The sequence below is a fragment of the Dasypus novemcinctus genome, chromosome 18, assembly GCF_030445035.2.
Source record: "Dasypus novemcinctus isolate mDasNov1 chromosome 18, mDasNov1.1.hap2, whole genome shotgun sequence".
Taxonomy (NCBI): Eukaryota; Metazoa; Chordata; class Mammalia; order Cingulata; family Dasypodidae; genus Dasypus; species Dasypus novemcinctus.
This window is the reverse complement of record NC_080690.1, coordinates 87,867,325-87,883,773: the sequence shown is the minus strand read 5'-3', so window position 1 is coordinate 87,883,773 and position 16,449 is coordinate 87,867,325. Positions and strand designations below refer to the sequence as shown.

The window sequence follows — 16,449 nt, the reverse complement described above, 5'->3', positions numbered from 1 at the left end:
ACCGTGTAGCTGCACCAGAACTCCTGCATGGAGGGCTGGTCCTCACCAGCTGTCTCTTGCACTAACTGGCTGAGCATGCGGCGCACGTAATGGGCCTTGAAGGTGGCGATGACACCCTGATTCACGGGCTGGATCAAAGTTGAGGTATTTTTGGGCAGGAACTCAACATGCACATGGGCTGAGAGGCTGCTCAGATGGGCAGGGTGGCAGGGGGCACTGTCCAGGAGCAACAGAGCGTGGTGCGGGAGGCTGTGGTGAGTGCAGTATCTCTCAATGGCAGGGCAGAAGCAGCCAGTGAACCACTCCTGGAAGATGCTGGGCGTCAGCCAGTCATTGTGGTTGGAGCGCCAAATGACCGGCAGGCTGGCCTTGGAGCAGCCCTTCAGGGCCCTCGGGTTCTCTGAGGGGTACACCAGCAGGGGCTTCAGCTTGAAGTCACCAGCCGCACTGCCGCCCAGCAGCAGGGTCAGGTGGCCCTTGGACGCCCTGGACCCTGGCCTGGCCACCCCCTCTAGTGCCAGTAGCACGCGCTCGAGCAGCCGCTTCCAGAATAGGCCTGTCTCATCCACATTGAAAACCTGCCGTGGGGAGTAACAGCCCTCCTCCAGAATTGCACGCAGCATAGCAGGGTAGCGGGCAGCAGCCTGGGTGTCGGCCATGGCTGTCCTCTGTCAGCAGCAAGTTGTGGCACGCCTTGAAGCAGGCAAACCAGCCATTGCTGGCACCAAAGGTCTCAGCTTGCATGCTCTCACCCTGCTCTCACTGCAGTTGCACAAAAGCTGGCATGCCTTATCCTGGATGAGCAGTGTGCTGACTGGCAGATTCTGCCTCTTCTGCTCCTCAATCCACAAGCTCAGTAGGCGTTCCATGTGGCCCATTACCACTTCTCGGCAGCAGGTCAGCTGTATGGTACTGACTGGCATGGCTGCCTGTGAGTTGGCCCGGATCTTCTCCTTGTTTACACGGATCGAGGCCACAGTGGATGTGGCCAGTCCCAGTGCTCAGGCAATCTGTGTCAGCTTCTCACCCTCTTCAAACCTCCTCAGCACCTCCAGCTTAACATGCAGGATGATGGACTTCCGATCCTGCTTGGCACTGCAGCAGAGCCTGATCCCGCCAAGTGGCACCTTCCCTGACACTTGCAAGCGGGAGGCCACTGGCAGAGAGGCTGTCTTCATGTCTTCATTCCGCCTCCCCAAGCCATTCCACTCTCCCCCTGTCCATCTACAGCAGCTACTGCTGTCCCTCTGAAGGGAGCCTCTTGCCCACTCCCTCCACACTTGCCTCTGCCTGTAAGAGGGAGACACATGGGCATTATTATGGAGGCCTGGAGGAGTCACAACACTGCCTGGCCTTCATGTTCTCTGACCCAGAGAAGGTAACCCTGCTCACCACTAACCCAGTAGCACACCCAGCAACTTCTCTCCCTGCCACTGAAGATACTGCACTCACTTCCCAACCTCCTTGGCACTTGGATGATTGTGTCACTCAGTTTTGGCCAATGAAACTAAAAGGGAGGTCTACTGGGGGACTTTGCTCTGGGGGTTGCAGGAATTTCTCACAACCACATGGGAAATCCAGCAGAGTCAAGGCTCCCTGACCCACCTTCCAGACAGTAAGGTGATAAACAGGTGAGTTACCTATCTCCATGCTCCCCTCTCAGAGATACCAAGTTTTGGTATGGTACACTGAATTAATAGTCCCCAAAGATGTCCACACCCTAATCCCTGGAGCCTGTGAATAGGTCACCACTCATGACAAAGGAGACTTTCCAGGGTGGGCCCAAACATCAGAATCAGAGAGATGGCACCATGAGACTCAACCAGCCACTGCTGTGAAGGCAGAGGAAGGGGATGCAATCCAGAGAATGTGGACAGGTTCTAGAAGCAGGGAAAGGCAAGGAAACAGTTTCTCCCTTAGAGTCTCCAGAAGGAACCAGCCCTGTTGATACCTGACACCCTGACTTTAGTCAAGCAAGACCCATTCAGACTTCTAACCTCCAGGACTCTAAGATAATGTATTTGTGATGTTTTAAGCCACTGTTTGTAGTAATTTATTATAGCAGATACAGGAAACTAAAACAGAAGGCAACCATTTTAATTCATGCCACCACTGGGAGTATCCACATGGCAGACAGAGTGATTAAGACCTAAGTCAGATCATGTCCCTCCTCTGCTCAGAGTCTTCCCAGGCCACCCACCTCTCTCCAGGTAAAGCCAGAATCCTCACCTGCTTCCTTGCAGGCCATGATGCCTCCTCTCCCTAGCTCACTCCTGGCCACATCCCTGGGGCAGCTTTATATATTCCTTCCTTGAGGCCTTTGCTGCCTTGGTTTCCTTCGTCTAGAGTGAGCCCTCTTCCCCATTGTCTTCCTGGTTTCTTCTCTCATCTCCTACAGGTATCTGCCTCCCCCAGTGCCCTGTATTTTTCTGTGTGTCTGTTATGTGCTGTCTGAAGGTAGGACCTGTGTCTGCTGTGCTCTCTGTTGAGTCCCAAAACCTGGGAACAGTACCTGGCACTTAGCAGGAACCCAGCAGCCACTTGATGACTACATTAATAAATAAAGAGCAGTGGTGGGAGGCAGGTTTCTTATATTGTCCCTTGTGCATTTTGAACTATGCAAATGTAGCACCTTACCAAAATCATACAATTTTTTAAAAAATGAATGCTTGTGAAAAGCATGAACAAACGCCTAACAGATCTGTATTTGTGGACAGTTACAAAACGTAGAAGTACCTTCAGGGACCCACAGACCGTTCACTTGGCTTGAGCCAAGACAGCACTGGCACAGCACACAGGGCCTTCCCTCAAGAGACTGTGAAAGGAAAGTGCCGTCAGGTATGGCTCCTGCCAGGAGGCCCTGGTGTTGGAACCACTCAACCTTCCTGCTCTTCCCCTCCCACCTTCACCTGCTCACCCACAACTGAAGTCCTTTATTCCCACCCTCAGCGCATCCCCTTGCACTCATTGGGACACCTCTCTAGCCCCTGTTGAGACGCAGCCCTCTAGCGGGCGCCCGGGGAAACTCACCGCAAACGTGTGAAGAAGACACCGCCGCGCCCTCGCGCCTACGTTTCCCAGAAACCCGCGAGGCCACGGGAGGCCCCGATTGGCCCGTGCGCGCGACGCGGGCTGCACGCGCAGCGGCCGCCCTCCCGCCGCTCTCCGACCCCTGCCCCGCCACGGCCCCGCTTCCGTGTGCCCGCCAACCTCCGGCCAGCCAGCCCGGTCGTCCCTGCCCAAACCTGCGGCGAGCATGGGTCAAAGATTTGTTTACCTCACTAGGGATACTAGCAAGAGGACACAGATAATTCCAAGAGGAAGGCAAGAAGGATAGGGGGTCCAGGGCTCGATGCCCAGGGCCTCCTGGTGAAGGCAAGGTAGCCCTTGTACCAGCTGGTCCACACACACGGCGCCAGCCCACGCAGAGTGCTGGCTCAGCAAGATGATGCAGCAAAAAGAGAGTTTGTGCGTGTTCATGTATGGATGATATACTTCAATTTTTTAAAAAGTTTAAAAAATAAAATGTGTGTTTCTGTTTTAAAAAAAAAAAAAAAGAGGAGAGATAATAAGAGATGTAGCTGAAGTGGCACAAGGCATTGATCACCTCTCTCACACTCCAGAAGGTCCCAGGATCGGTTCTGGAGCCGCCTAAAGAGAATACAAGCAGACACAGAAAAACAAATAGCGAGTAGACACAGAGTAAACAACAGAGGGAATTGGGAGGGGGGAATGGGGGGAGAGAAATAAATAAATAAAACCTTTTTTTTAAAGTAGTTGTTGGGAAGTGAACGTGGATTGAGTGGTTGAGTGCCTGCCTCCCAAATACAAGGTCCTGGGTTTATCCCCAGTACCTCCTTAAGTACCTCAAGAAAAAAAAAGTGATCTAAAATAGATGCTTTGGAAGAAAAAAAAAGTTTGCTTTGCTTTTCTGATGAGGTGAGGTGAGTTTGGTAGACAGGACTGTGGGTCTCAAAGGGCTTGCAGTCATCTTTTGGTCTTATTTCCATGTTTGGATAAGTTTTCCTAACAGGTGTCCCTCTAACTCTCCCTATCTATGTTCATGCTGTTTGTCTCTGTCCCTTTTATCCATGTCTCTGTCCTCCTGTATCCTTGTCCCTTGAATCTCAGTAATTGTACCTTTTGTCCCTGTAGATTCATCCTTCCTTTTCCTTTGTTTTTCCTCTCCATCCCTTCCTGATGTCTCTCTCTCTCACTGTTCTGACAATCTTTGTCTCTCCCTGCCCAGGAGTCTCTGCCCCTCATCATTGTCTGCCGCTCAGCATCTCTCCACCTCCAGTCCCATCCCAGTACACCCACTGCCTTTTTTTTTTTTAATATGAGGGCTTTTTTTTTTTTCAAGATTTATTTATTTATCCCTCCCCCCATGTTTTTGTGCACTCGTTGTCTGCTCATCTTCTCTTTAGGCAGCACCAGGAATCAATCCCTGGACCTTCGCTGCATGAGAGAGGCACTCAATCACTTGAGCCACCTCAGTCCCCTGGTTCACTGCATCTCCCATTGTCCTGCCTGTGTCTCCTTTGTTGCAAAAGCACCTCCCCCTCCCCCGCCAAGGCCAGCTCTCTCCCTGGGCCAGCTCCCTTTCACCAGGAGGCCCAAGAATCAAACCCAGGACCTCTGCTTTGGTAGCCGGGAGCCCAGTCATTTGGGCCACATCCACTTCCTACCCACCTCCACCCGTTTGCCTTTGGGACACCTTCTGTTAGCCCCAGAATTCCCCTGGAGACAACAATAGCTAATCCCGGTTACCACGGAGCCGCCAGGGCCCGACCACGACCCTCAAATACAAAGGAACGTCCTCGGCAGAAGGCCGCTGGACTACAACTCCCAGAAAGCACCCGGCGAGTTTCTCTCCATGGTGCGGTCCGGAGGACGCGAAAGAAACGCTCTCCTTTGAACGGGGAATGCGTTGTCATGGAGACGACGGGGGACCTGAAGGCCTGCTAAGGAGAGTGGTGATTGGCGCAGAATGCTACTAATCCCTGGAAGGCCTCTAAAGACTGAGAGCAACGTAGTGGGGGCAGGGGGGGGGGGGCATGCGCAGTCGAGAGGCGGCGCTGCCGGCCATCGCCCGGCAAGAGGCTTGCGCATGTAGACCTGGGCGCCTGAATCTGAGGCGGAAGCGCGGAAAGGCGGCGGGAGTGTAACCGGATCGTTGCGACCACGCTGCGCCCGGGAGTGGGGGAAAACGGAACCGAGGGGGGAGGGGCAAGAAGCGGGCGCGCGGAGCCCTCTGGGAAACGTAGTCTGGCCGGGGCGCACAGACTAGGCAGCGCGCATGCTCAGGATCCCGCAGCAGCCCGCTGGGCGCCGAGGTGAGGGCGGCTGCCTCGCAGACGGGACGGCGAGGGCCGGGGCCGGGGCGGCGGCCGCGGGCTGGGGGCTTCGCCGCCCAGTGAGACTGGTAGCGCGGGGCAGGTGCCTGCCATGCTGCACGCAGGCCCGTCTGTCGCCGCGCATTGCCACGGCGACAGGCTCTGCGAGGCCCACCCCCCAGTTGCCATAGCGCCCTCACGACCTGCGGTTTCTCTAGAAAACGGAAGTTGCCCGCCGAGACTTCTGGGAAATGTAGTTTGGGGACCTCCGCGGGGTCCGGCAGACTTAGGGATGGCCCATCTTTCAGGATTTCATGTTGACCTGGGTCCTTGAGGAAAAGAGATTTGACCAACTGAGGTGACTCTTGCAGGGACACCCCCTTAATAAACTCAGGTTCCTCCACAAAGCTGGTGCTTTACTCACAGCTGCAGGAGCGGTAACGCGGGCGGGAGTCATTCCCATTTGCAGATGAGGAGACTGAGATTCGCAGTCAGCGACCTGACAAGGTCATGTAGCAAATACCCTTGCAGAAGCTCGGACCTCATTTGCAGGCTACCGGTCCATTTCTCTCTGGGACTTTGCAGACCTCCTCAAATCTCCCATATCACTTCCTAGCCCCATCAAAATTAGGGGACGGGAACCTGAGCCACTTCCAGAAGAGGATTGGGACGGAAGATGACGGGGCGCTAGGTGATGTCATAAGTTGGGCTCAGGAGAAGGGGCTGAAGGAAGAGGGTGCTGCATGGGGCTGGGTCACACAGTTGAACTTGCACAGGTGGACGTGGTAGACCAGGAACAGCAAACCTGGGTGAGTGGTCTTGGTGGGACCAGAGTGAGGGGCTGGATCTGTGGGAGAGTGGATGGCAGTGCTGGTCTGGCAGTGGGCATTGGGGGCAGCAAGTGATGCCAACGCACAGGTGGTCAGTGGCATAGGTGCCATCCACTTGGCTGCACAAAGGCTGCAGGGAAGGGGTGAGATGACATGTAGAACAAGGACAGGGATTAAGGGAGAGAAATGCCTTCTAGGCCCAAAAAACAGTCTTTGGGGTAGGGGTCTCCCATAGACTCTGCAGAGGCCCAGCTGGTGCTCACATGCCCCTCAGGTCTTGGCACATGACCTGCCTGTCTGCCTTGTTGCCTCATCAGCCTTCCACATGGGACAGTCTGAGGCTCAATCAGCAGCATACAGTTGGCATATGATAAGTGTTTGCTGCCATAGTAGGCACATGATAAGTGTTTGCTGCCGTAGTTTGATCCTTATCTGCAGCCTCACCCCATTCCTTCCACAGGGGTGGACACTGGCCTCAGAAACCCAGCCCTGTCCTCCCAATGAGGCCTGGTGCACTGGGCTCCCCAGGCCCTGCACCCCGGGAGGATGAGGGGCCCATCATGGTGAAGCTGGAGGACTCTGAGGAAGAGGGTGAGGCTGCCCCATGGGACCCCGGTCCTGAAGCCGCACGCCTGCGTTTCCGGCACTTTCGCTACCAGGAGGCGGCGGGTCCCCATGAGGCCCTGGCCCAGCTGCGCGAGCTGTGCCGCCAGTGGCTGCGGCCCGAGGTGTGCTCCAAGGAGCAGATGCTGGAGCTGCTGGTGCTGGAGCAGTTCCTGGGTGCACTACCCCCCGAGATCCAGGCCCGTGTGCAGGGGCAGCGGCCGGGCAACCCTGAGGAAGCTGCAGCTCTGGTCGAGGGTCTGCTCTGGGAGTCCAGCGGGCCCCGGAGATGGGTGAGTCAATAACCGTGGGTTGGGGCTCAGGGCTGGGAGCACGCTGGTTCACCCTCACCCTGTTGGCGCCATACTTAGCCAGACATCCCCACCAGCAACAGAGTCCTGTGCTGAGGCTGCGTAGGGTGGCTGAGTCCCACGGTCAGCCCTCACTGGCACATCCCTTGGTCACCCAGAATCATGTGGATATGGGAAGGGTGGGTGACCAGGACCATCGGGAAATCTGTGTGGAAGGCCACCCGGTAGCCCGTGAGTATCAGCACCTCAGTAGGAGAAGCAACTGCAGGTCATCCCTGGGCTCCCGCTCAGGTGGGCGGGGGGGGGGCTCTTGGAGGGCCCTGTCAGTAGGCATTTGCCAGACCCTGTGGATTCCATATGGAGTGGGTGCCCATGAACTCCCTGTGCCTGTGCCCAGCCCCATCTCTGCCAGGGCCCCTGATGGCAGGGCACTCCACAGGTCACGGTCCAAGTGCAGGGTCAGGAGATACTATCTGAGAAGATGGAGCCCTCCAGCTTTCAGCCCCTACCTCGAACCAAGCCACCGAATCCAGAGTCTGGGCCTGAGATGCCCCTTGGGGCCACGCAGGAGTCACCACTTCATGTGAAAGAGGAGCCCGGGGTCACAGAGGACCAAGGTGAGGGCAGGCAGGGTTTGCAGGACCCAAACCCAGACTTGAGTGGCAAGGCCTGGTCACATGGACCACAGGGGCCCGGCTTACGCAGCTGGAGCCCACTGGGCTGTACCCCTGCCTGAAAGAGCAACTCCCCCATGCCCGCTGGGCTATAAACACACCAGGCCTGACTCACGGCCAGGTCTCTGTGGCTCTCCCCAGATGTGGGATGGCTGTTGGGGTGTTCTGTGGAGGGGGAAATGTGGGAACCACTCCCCAAAGAGATCTACTGGGGGGATGTAAGTGGGTGGCCGGGTAGCAGAGCAGGCAGGAGTGCAGGTGGGCACCTTTGAGGGAGGACCCCAGCAGGGCTGGGGAGAATGTGTCCCTCACCCCACTCAAGTGCCCAGGCAGAGCACCACAGCTGGCTGCCCACCTTCTCTACCACCCCCACGGTGGGACCCTATGCAGTGCTCATTCCCACCTCTCATCCTACCCAGGGAAACCTGAACCCACCCCACCCCTCTGGCCCTACACTGTGTGGTCTTCTGGGGGTCCTACCTCCCCCACCCCCAAATTAGGCCCTCAGAGTTTTTCAGCCCCACCCAGAGTTTCTCCTCCCCAGTGGGAACCTTCTCCCAGTCTTCCCTCCAACCTGGACCCTGCAGCCATCATACTTCCTTCTCCAGGGAGCCTTCCTGGCCCCACCCCAGCCCTCTCCCCACACCAGGTCTTCCGTCCCCACCCCTACCCCTACCCTGACCTGGCAAACCCTTGGGCTGTCTGACCCCACCTTCCTCCCCAGTGCTCCTGGAGTCCGAGCCTGTCTCAGCCACCCGGGAGGCTGTGCCTGCCCTCCTGCCTGAGGAGGCCAAGGTGAGCCATGGTGGGTGGAGGGCGGATAGGTCCCACTGTGGCATGGACAAGCAGTGACCACTGTGTTGTTTCAGGGCTGTAGGACAGCACTGGACCAGGCCTCTCCCTGCAACGAGGCTGGGTCAGGGGAAACCTCGTGGAGGGAGCACCCGGGGGCCTTGTGGCAGGAGGAAGCTGGGTGCATCTTCTCCCCGGGTGAGTGAGCCAGGGCACAGTGAGGGGTGGGCTGGCAAGCACATATCTGCTCCCATCCTGGCCCTGCCCAGGTGGCCCTCTCTCTGGCATCACTTAGCTTCCCCATTCCCTGCAGCACATTCAAACCACTCCAGCTTCTCCTGTCCTCAAAATCCAACTCCTCCAGTGGCCCCACGGCCCTTCCAGCTATACTTTCCATCACAGTAAAACTGCTTAAGAGTGGAGCTATATTCCCCATGCCCACATTCTCTGTCCAGGAACCTGGATGAACCCCAGAGTCTGGGTTTACATCCCGCTGATCAGGCAGCAAGCAGGAAAGGCCAGGACCAGGCAAGCCCAGAGCAGGTTAGAGGGCAGGACATGTTGGCAGGAGCATCCTTGGCACTGGGTCTGGATCAGACAAGGAGAGGGCAAGAGCCAGCCGAGGCACACAGGCCTCGCAGGTGAAAGGCAAGGTGAGCAGGTGGACTTCCCATGTCTGCAGTAGCTGTCCCCTCACCCCCATCCTCCTGCCACCCTATTCCCTGGCTCCAGGTTCATGCCCGCGTGGCGGAGCTTCCTGTGGCTTGAGTATGGGAGGTAAAATTCTGAAAGGCATCTGTCTAACTCTAACATTAGATTGAGAGTTTAACTAGATGAAGAATTCCATTTATCAACTAAATCCCAAATGTTTAATTTTGCTGTGAGCCCTTTCAATCTGAAATTCACATCTGTCAGTTCTGGAAAGCTGTCTAGAATTATTGCTTCGATTTCTTCTTCTCTGTTGCTCTGTTCTCTCTGCTTTCTCTTTCTGGAACATCCTTTATTTGGCTGTCAGCCTCTGAGACAGGTCCTCTATCTTAGTTTCCCAGCAGCTATGACAAATAGCACACAATGGATTGACTTAACAACAGTAATTTATTGGCTCAGTTTCAGGGGTTAGAAGGCTTGCTTTCTCCTGTGGCTGATGGCCTTCTGGGCTGCTGGCAAACCTTGGGTTCCTTCACTTTCCCCCCACATGGCGATGTCCTCTTCTTTCTCTTCTGGGCTCCCTGCCATCCCACTTGGGCTCCTCCTCCTGGCCTCCTCTTCATGGATCCTTCAGTAGTGGGGTTAAGCCCAGCATCATTCAGCTGGCCACACCTTAACTGGAATAACATCTTCAGAATGTTCTATTTACAACAGGTTCACACCCACAGGAATGGATTAAGATTAAGAACATTTTTCCCTCAGGTATATTAGTCAATGTACCTCTAATGTCCTTTTCACTCCAGTTTTCTATCCCTTTGCCTTTTTGTTCTACTTCCAAGAAATTTCCTTAATTTTATTTTCCATACCTTCTGTTGAGATTTAATTTCTGCTAGGAAAGTTGTTTGTTTTTTTTAGGAGGTACTGGGGATTGAACTGGGACCGTAAAGTTGAGAACATTTTATAGGTGGATTACCTGATGTTTAACCACCACTTTTTTTTTTTTTTTTAGGAAAATTTTAATTGCCAGGAATGTGTTTTCACTCCATGAATGTTGCTTTTTTATAGTAGTTTTCTCTTCTTCTTTTCATTTTAATGTTTTTTCTCATTTATCTGAAGATAGTAATGATTTGTTTTTTGTTTTTTGTTTTATGTTTTTCTTTTTCAGTTTTCTTCTCCCAGTGTGGTTTGTGTTCTCTCCAAATTGTCTGCTTATGTTTAAAAGATTGGGACCAAAAATCTGATTGACAGCTCTGAGCAGATGAACAAGGGGCTTATCAGCCATGACAACAAACCAAGAGTAGGGGTGGGATGTGGGACTCACACCCAAGGACATCAATTTGTCTACTTGGGGTGATGTGAGCAGGCAGCGGGGAAGCAGACAGAGCATGCAGGTGTGCACTGCCACAGGATCCCTAGGGCGATCTAGCAAGGCCATTTGGGCACCATCCACTCTGAGTATCTTCAGGTCCTTTCTTCTGAGTGGGCCTAAATCCCTGGAAAAAGCACTTCCAGCCTCCTGCCAGCATCCTTGGTGCTGCATGGGGAAAGGATTGTGTCAGCACCCAGTGTTCACGTAATCTTCTGGACAGTTTCCCATCCTTATCCTGGCCTTTTGTCAAGATGGGAGAAGAGTTCTAGGAATCAAGAACACAACAGTCCACACCTCCAGCAGGCATTGTTTGCTTAGAACTCCATGCAGACAGCAACTGGACCTGGGCAGTGTAGTAGTCCCTCCTGACTTCTCAAACAATCTCCTGAGCCTGCTTTATGCCCTTCTTCATTTGCATGGCCAGAGATACCTGGTACCTCCAATGCCTGAACAGGCTTCTTTGGGATAAAGTTTTCAGCTTTCCCCACTGCTTGCTTCCTTGCTTGCTTGTTTGTTTTTTTAAGAGGTACTGGGGATTGAACCCAGAACCTTGTACATTGGAAGCAGTCGCTCAACCACTGAGGTATATCCACTCCCCAAATGAGAGTTGGTTTTTTCATTTGTTTGTCTTTAGGAGGTACCAGGGATCGAACCCAGGAACTCATAAATGGGAAGCAGGCACTCTACCACTTGAGCTACATCCATACCCCTCCCCGCCCAGGTGCTTTCTTACTGTTCACTTTCTCAGGTCTGCTAAATCAGTTACCATTTGCCCATCTGCCTTCTGTATTGGAATTTTTGGTTTCCTTTCCTCTTCCCACCTTTTGAATTGTATGCCTTGAAAAAAAAAACTCCAAAATTTTACTGTATTTTTACTGGGATTTCAGGATGGAGCAAATTTAGATAGATGCCACTGTTAACTAAAAGTAGCTATTTGCTATGTTTTTTATCACTAAGAATTCCATTTCTTTTTTTTTTTTTTAATAAGGTTCTTGTTTCATGGATGTTGCACCCTCCCTTGAGGATTTGGACATACTTCATTTAGGGTTCTTTCCAGACTGCTCAGTTAGCTCAGTTTCCTTGGGTGTGAATTCTCCCACTGGTTGTGATGTTGACTGCCTGCCCTTAGCAGCTCTGGGAGTTTCTTATTTGCCCCTTCCCTAAGCATTGTCTTATATGATGGATTGCCTTGTGGTCCATCATAACCCCAAAGAGCCCCGGGCTACCCAATGCAGCCCAACCAAAGTCACCCACCTACTCCTGGCCAGTCCATGGGTAGATGGGCCCAGCCAGCCCCATCCTCAGCCTTGGCTTCTTGAGGGGCTGCCTCCTCTCCCTGGGAAGGCCTTAGGGCTTCTCTAGAGCTTACTTAGTGTGTTCTTGGTGCTGAACCTCTCTGACCTTTCTTGACTTGGTGCTGTCCAAGGTATTTCAAAAGGTTTTTTTGTATTGTCTGTCATTTCTCGTGTTGAAGCAGAGAGGGTAGGATCCAGCATATGCTCCTTCTGCCTGCCTCAAGGCTTTGGCCTGCCTGGCCTACGCTGCATGACTGACCACCTCCTCCTGCTCGAACCTGATTCTCTCTCAGTCCACATACCCACAGCCTCTCAGTTTTCTCCCAGCTCCGCCATCAGCACTGCCTCAGGCCACACTCCTCCCTCTGGACCAGAGGTTCTTAACCTTTTTTGTTCCATGGAGCCCTTTGCCAGTCAGTTAAAAACCATGGACCCCTTACTAAGTCCACACTATACTGTGTATTATTTAATAAATAGATCACACCCACACCAACACATCCCCACAAGACTGTTTTTTTGAATTTCAATTCAAGCTCACGAACTCCTTGTTAAGAACCCCTGCTTTAGACATATACAGCCCAATTCTCCTTGGCCACATCTGCCTCCCTGCCAGGTCTCCCAGCTGCTGCCTTGCCCACTCCCAGCATCCATCTTCTAGACAGCCAGAGAAATATTTTTAATGTTTTCATCGTGAGAAGAATAATTTGAATAGTTAATGCACTTCCATGTTAGGAAATTCAAAAAGCACACGGAAGTAAACAGTGGAATGCCCCTCCCCTGCCTGCACTGCACAATCATGCTCCCCAGCCAGCAGCATTACCAACTTCTTATATATCCTTCCAGAAAGTGTGCATAGAGGAGCAAGCACATATACAGATGCCTGTTCATTTTCCATCTTTAAAACACAGAGCTGCTTAATCCCTCACTTGTTCCACACCTGGCATCTTTCACATATCTTCCCACTTCAGCACACAGGAGTGAGTGTATTAGCTTCCTAGGGATGCTATAACAAATTGCCACAAACTAGGTGGCTTAACACAAATCTATTCTCTCACCAAAATCAAGGTGTCAGCAGGGCTGCCAGGCCCCTTGAATGTTTTGGGGAGGAATTCTTCCTTGCCTCTTTCTAGGTTCTGGTGGTTGCAGCCATTCTTGTAAACAGATGACTCTAATCTCTGCCTCTCTGGCCAGGTGGTCTCTATGTCTTTACATGGCCTTCTTATAGGGACATGGGTTGTTGGATTTAGGGTCCCCAAAGCAGTATGACATCTCCATTAACTTGATAATATCTGCAAAGGCCATGCATATTTCAAAATAAGGTCACATTCACAGATACCTAGGATTAGGAATTCCAATGTATTTTTGGGGGGGAGCCAAAATTCAACCCACAACAGCACCCTAGCTTTTGTATAGCTATGTAGAGACCCCTTGTGTGACTACACCATTGCTTATCTGTCCTGGCCCCTCTGACATTCCTTTGGTGACCCCTCATGCACGGGTCACTTAGTATAGGGAGGAACATGACTGTCAGTGGCATTGCTGGGTCCCAGTCACTTTGATGGGCTTTTCCACACTGTTCTCCCACTCGTGCTTACTAGCAATACACAGTGCCTGGGTCCTTGAACTGCACATATTATGTGGTATTTAAGTATTAGTTACATTGTTTTCCCTGTTTACATCCTCTCCCATGTTTCTGTCTGGTTGTTGGACCTCTTTATTTAGGAGGTTGGCTCTTTGCCTCTGGTGAGTTTTTCAGTTTATCGTTTGCCTCTGGACTCTCTTCGGGGTCTTTTTTGCTATGCATAAATTATTAAGTCTGATGCAGTGGGATTTATCTGACTTTAGACAGTTTGTGGGTTTTGTGACACCCACTGCAGCCCCTCATTTCCTCGGGAGATGCTACTGTCTCCATGGCTTGACCTCCAGGCTTCCTCTCCTCTGGCCCATTCCGGTCTCACTTGCTGACGCTTCCTCCCTCATGGCCTGGATGGGGACCCACTTCTCTTCTGCTGACACTTGCCCTGTGTCACATGCATGCAGGCCAGGGGCTCGGCTCTGTGTGCCACACACACCCCATGGCACCTACCTTCGCAGCCTCAAGCCCTAGACTCTTGGGCCCTGCAGCTTGCAGGCCTTCACTGTTCTCACACGTTCTGTGGGTACCTCAAGCATGGCACATCCAAACTTCAGACCAGAGTTCTGGGTAGCACCTGCACTCCCTGCCTCCAATCCCCTCCATTCCACCCTCCTTCAGACTTGTCTGCTTCTGTGTTTGCCAAGACCTGGGCAGATGCACGGCTGCCTGCCCCCACCCCTGCTGTGCAGCCCCCACTCTGGAAAGAACGATTTTTCCATACCAAAGCAGACCAGGAAAGCTCTTCCCTGGGTTTTCACACAGTCAGGTCCTCTTGCTTACTCAGGGCTCTTTCCCTTTTTCACCTCTGAGAGGCCTGCAGATAAGGAGCCCCTGCCCTAGTCACCTTTCTGCCTCACTGGTCAGCTTGGGTCCTTCTACTTCACACTGCCCCTGGGTCTTGGACAGGGTCGGGGCACTCAGCAGGCCTCTGTAATGAGTGGGTGGACCCCCTTGTGCCGCACAGGGCTTGCGATCCAGATGGACAGTGACTCTGCAGGCCCAGCCACCGTGAGCCCCCATCTCCACGTTCCCTGGGACCTACGGGTGGCCGGCCTTGTGGGCCGGATTCGGCCCCCCTCCCGGGAAGGTGGCCTCACCCACACACTGGTAATCCCCAGCAACCCTGGTGGTGAACAAGACCCCGCAGGCGACGACCCCCACCGGAGTATAGGTCCTGCCCTGGCCGCTGGCCGCTGGCGAGCACCCAGGGGCCGGGGCCGGGGCCGTCCCAGCACTGGCACCGGGGCAGTGCGGGGCGGCCGCTGCGACGTGTGCGGCAAGGTCTTCAGCCAGCGCAGCAACCTGCTGCGGCACCAGAAGATCCACACAGGCGAGCGGCCTTTCGTGTGCGGTGAGTGCGGCCGCAGCTTCAGCCGCAGCTCGCACCTGCTGCGCCATCAGCTCACGCACACCGAGGAGAGGCCGTACGTGTGCGGCGACTGCGGCCAGGGCTTCATGCGCAGCACGCGCCTGGAGGAGCACCGGCGCGTGCACACCGGCGAGCAGCCCTTCTGCTGCGCCGAGTGCGGCCAGAGCTTCCGGCAGCGCTCCAACCTGCTGCAACACCAGCGCATCCACGGCGACCCCCCGGGCCCCGGCGCCGCGCCCCCCACCACCCCTGGCGCGCCCGAGCCCCCGGGGCCCTTCCCTTGCAGCGAGTGTCGGGAGAGCTTCGCGCGGCGCGCGGTGCTGCTGGAGCACCAGGCGGTGCACACAGGCGACAAGTCCTTCGGCTGCGTGGAGTGCGGCGAGCGCTTCGGCCGCCGCTCGGTGCTGCTGCAGCACCGCCGCGTGCATAGCGGCGAGCGGCCCTTCGCCTGCCCCGAGTGCGGCCAGAGCTTCCGGCAGCGCTCCAACCTCACGCAGCACCGGCGCATCCACACCGGTGAGCGGCCCTTCGCCTGCGCCGAGTGCGGCAAGGCCTTCCGCCAGCGGCCCACGCTCACGCAGCACCTGCGCGTGCACACAGGCGAGAAGCCCTTCGCCTGCCCCGAGTGCGGCCAGCGCTTCAGCCAGCGTCTCAAGCTCACCCGCCACCAGCGGACGCACACCGGCGAGAAGCCTTACCGCTGCGGCGAGTGCGGCCTGGGCTTCACGCAGGTCTCGCGGCTCACCGAACATCAGCGCATCCACACCGGCGAGCGGCCCTTCGCCTGCCCCGAGTGCGGCCAGCGCTTCCGGCAGCACGCCAACCTCACGCAGCACCGGCGCATCCACACTGGCGAGCGGCCCTACGCGTGCCCCGAGTGTGGCAAGGCTTTCCGCCAGCGGCCCACGCTCACGCAGCATCTGCGCACCCACCGGCGCGAGAAGCCCTTCGCCTGCCAGGACTGCGGCCGCCGCTTCCATCAGAGCACCAAGCTCATCCAGCACCAGCGCGTCCACAGCGCAGAGTAGCCAGCCCCAGCGAGCGCAGTGTCCGCGTACGCAGTGTCCGTGTACGCCTCGGGGAGGCAGAACGCCTACTTCACAGGGTTGTTGTGAGGCCAGTGTCACAGAGGTACAAGCGCCTGGCCCAAGGCCTGGCGCCACCAGGTGCTCAATAAACAGTCTTTGGAACAGGGCTCTCTACCTTTATGCTCTTTCTGTACCCGCATGGTCTCCTTGGTCTCCACCCACATGGTTCTCTGCCTCTGGGCCCTCTTACTACCTGCTTTCCCTGTTACACTCCCTCTCCACCAACTCAGTCCTTCCCAGGTCCTGGGCCCCAGCAGAGGTGGCTAAGCGACACCTGCCCACATTCTGCATGGTGTCCCTGCAAAGGCCTGCCGAGATCCCAACGACCCTTACCAGATAATCACTAAAGGTCCAGTGAGGAGACAAAGCCACAACCAGTGTTTCAACAGAGCAAACCTCACATCAGGAATTGCTAACTAGGTATTAGGTTATTGATGGGTAATTGAAAAGGGTAAAAGGAAAGCTGTAGGTAGGAATACAGGGAGCCACTACATCCCT

At 54.8% G+C, this 16,449-nt stretch overlaps 1 protein-coding gene across 3 annotated transcripts; it reads left to right on the top strand.

Moving 5' to 3' along the window:
- Positions 1 to 4,855: 4,855 nt before the first annotated feature.
- On the top strand, positions 4,856 to 16,058 carry MZF1 (myeloid zinc finger 1). Of its 3 annotated transcripts, none has more exons than XM_004472718.5 (6): positions 4,856 to 5,336; positions 6,627 to 7,062; positions 7,520 to 7,697; positions 8,479 to 8,549; positions 8,624 to 8,744; positions 14,459 to 16,058. In XM_004472718.5, the coding sequence occupies exons 2-6, from the start codon at positions 6,667 to 6,669 to the stop codon at positions 15,889 to 15,891; spliced, it is 2,199 nt and encodes a 732-aa protein (XP_004472775.1). In that variant the 5' UTR covers positions 4,856 to 5,336; positions 6,627 to 6,666; the 3' UTR covers positions 15,892 to 16,058. The 3 variants fall into 3 exon arrangements, with proteins under 3 accessions (XP_004472775.1, XP_058135434.1, XP_071065614.1); XM_071209513.1 differs by having other exon boundaries at positions 5,307 to 6,145; XM_058279451.2 differs by lacking the exon at positions 7,520 to 7,697 and having other exon boundaries at positions 8,632 to 8,744.
- Positions 16,059 to 16,449: the final 391 nt, after the last annotated feature.

Coding starts and splice junctions, on each gene's coding strand:
- MZF1 (XM_004472718.5), top strand. CDS start 6,667: ATGAGGCCTGGTGCACTGGGCTCCCCAGGCCCTGCACCCCGGGAGGAT. Junction 7,698..8,478: donor CGGGGTCACAGAGGACCAAG/GTGAGGGCAGGC, acceptor CTTCCTCCCCAG/TGCTCCTGGAGTCCGAGCCT. Junction 8,745..14,458: donor TGGGTGCATCTTCTCCCCGG/GTGAGTGAGCCA, acceptor TGTGCCGCACAG/GGCTTGCGATCCAGATGGAC.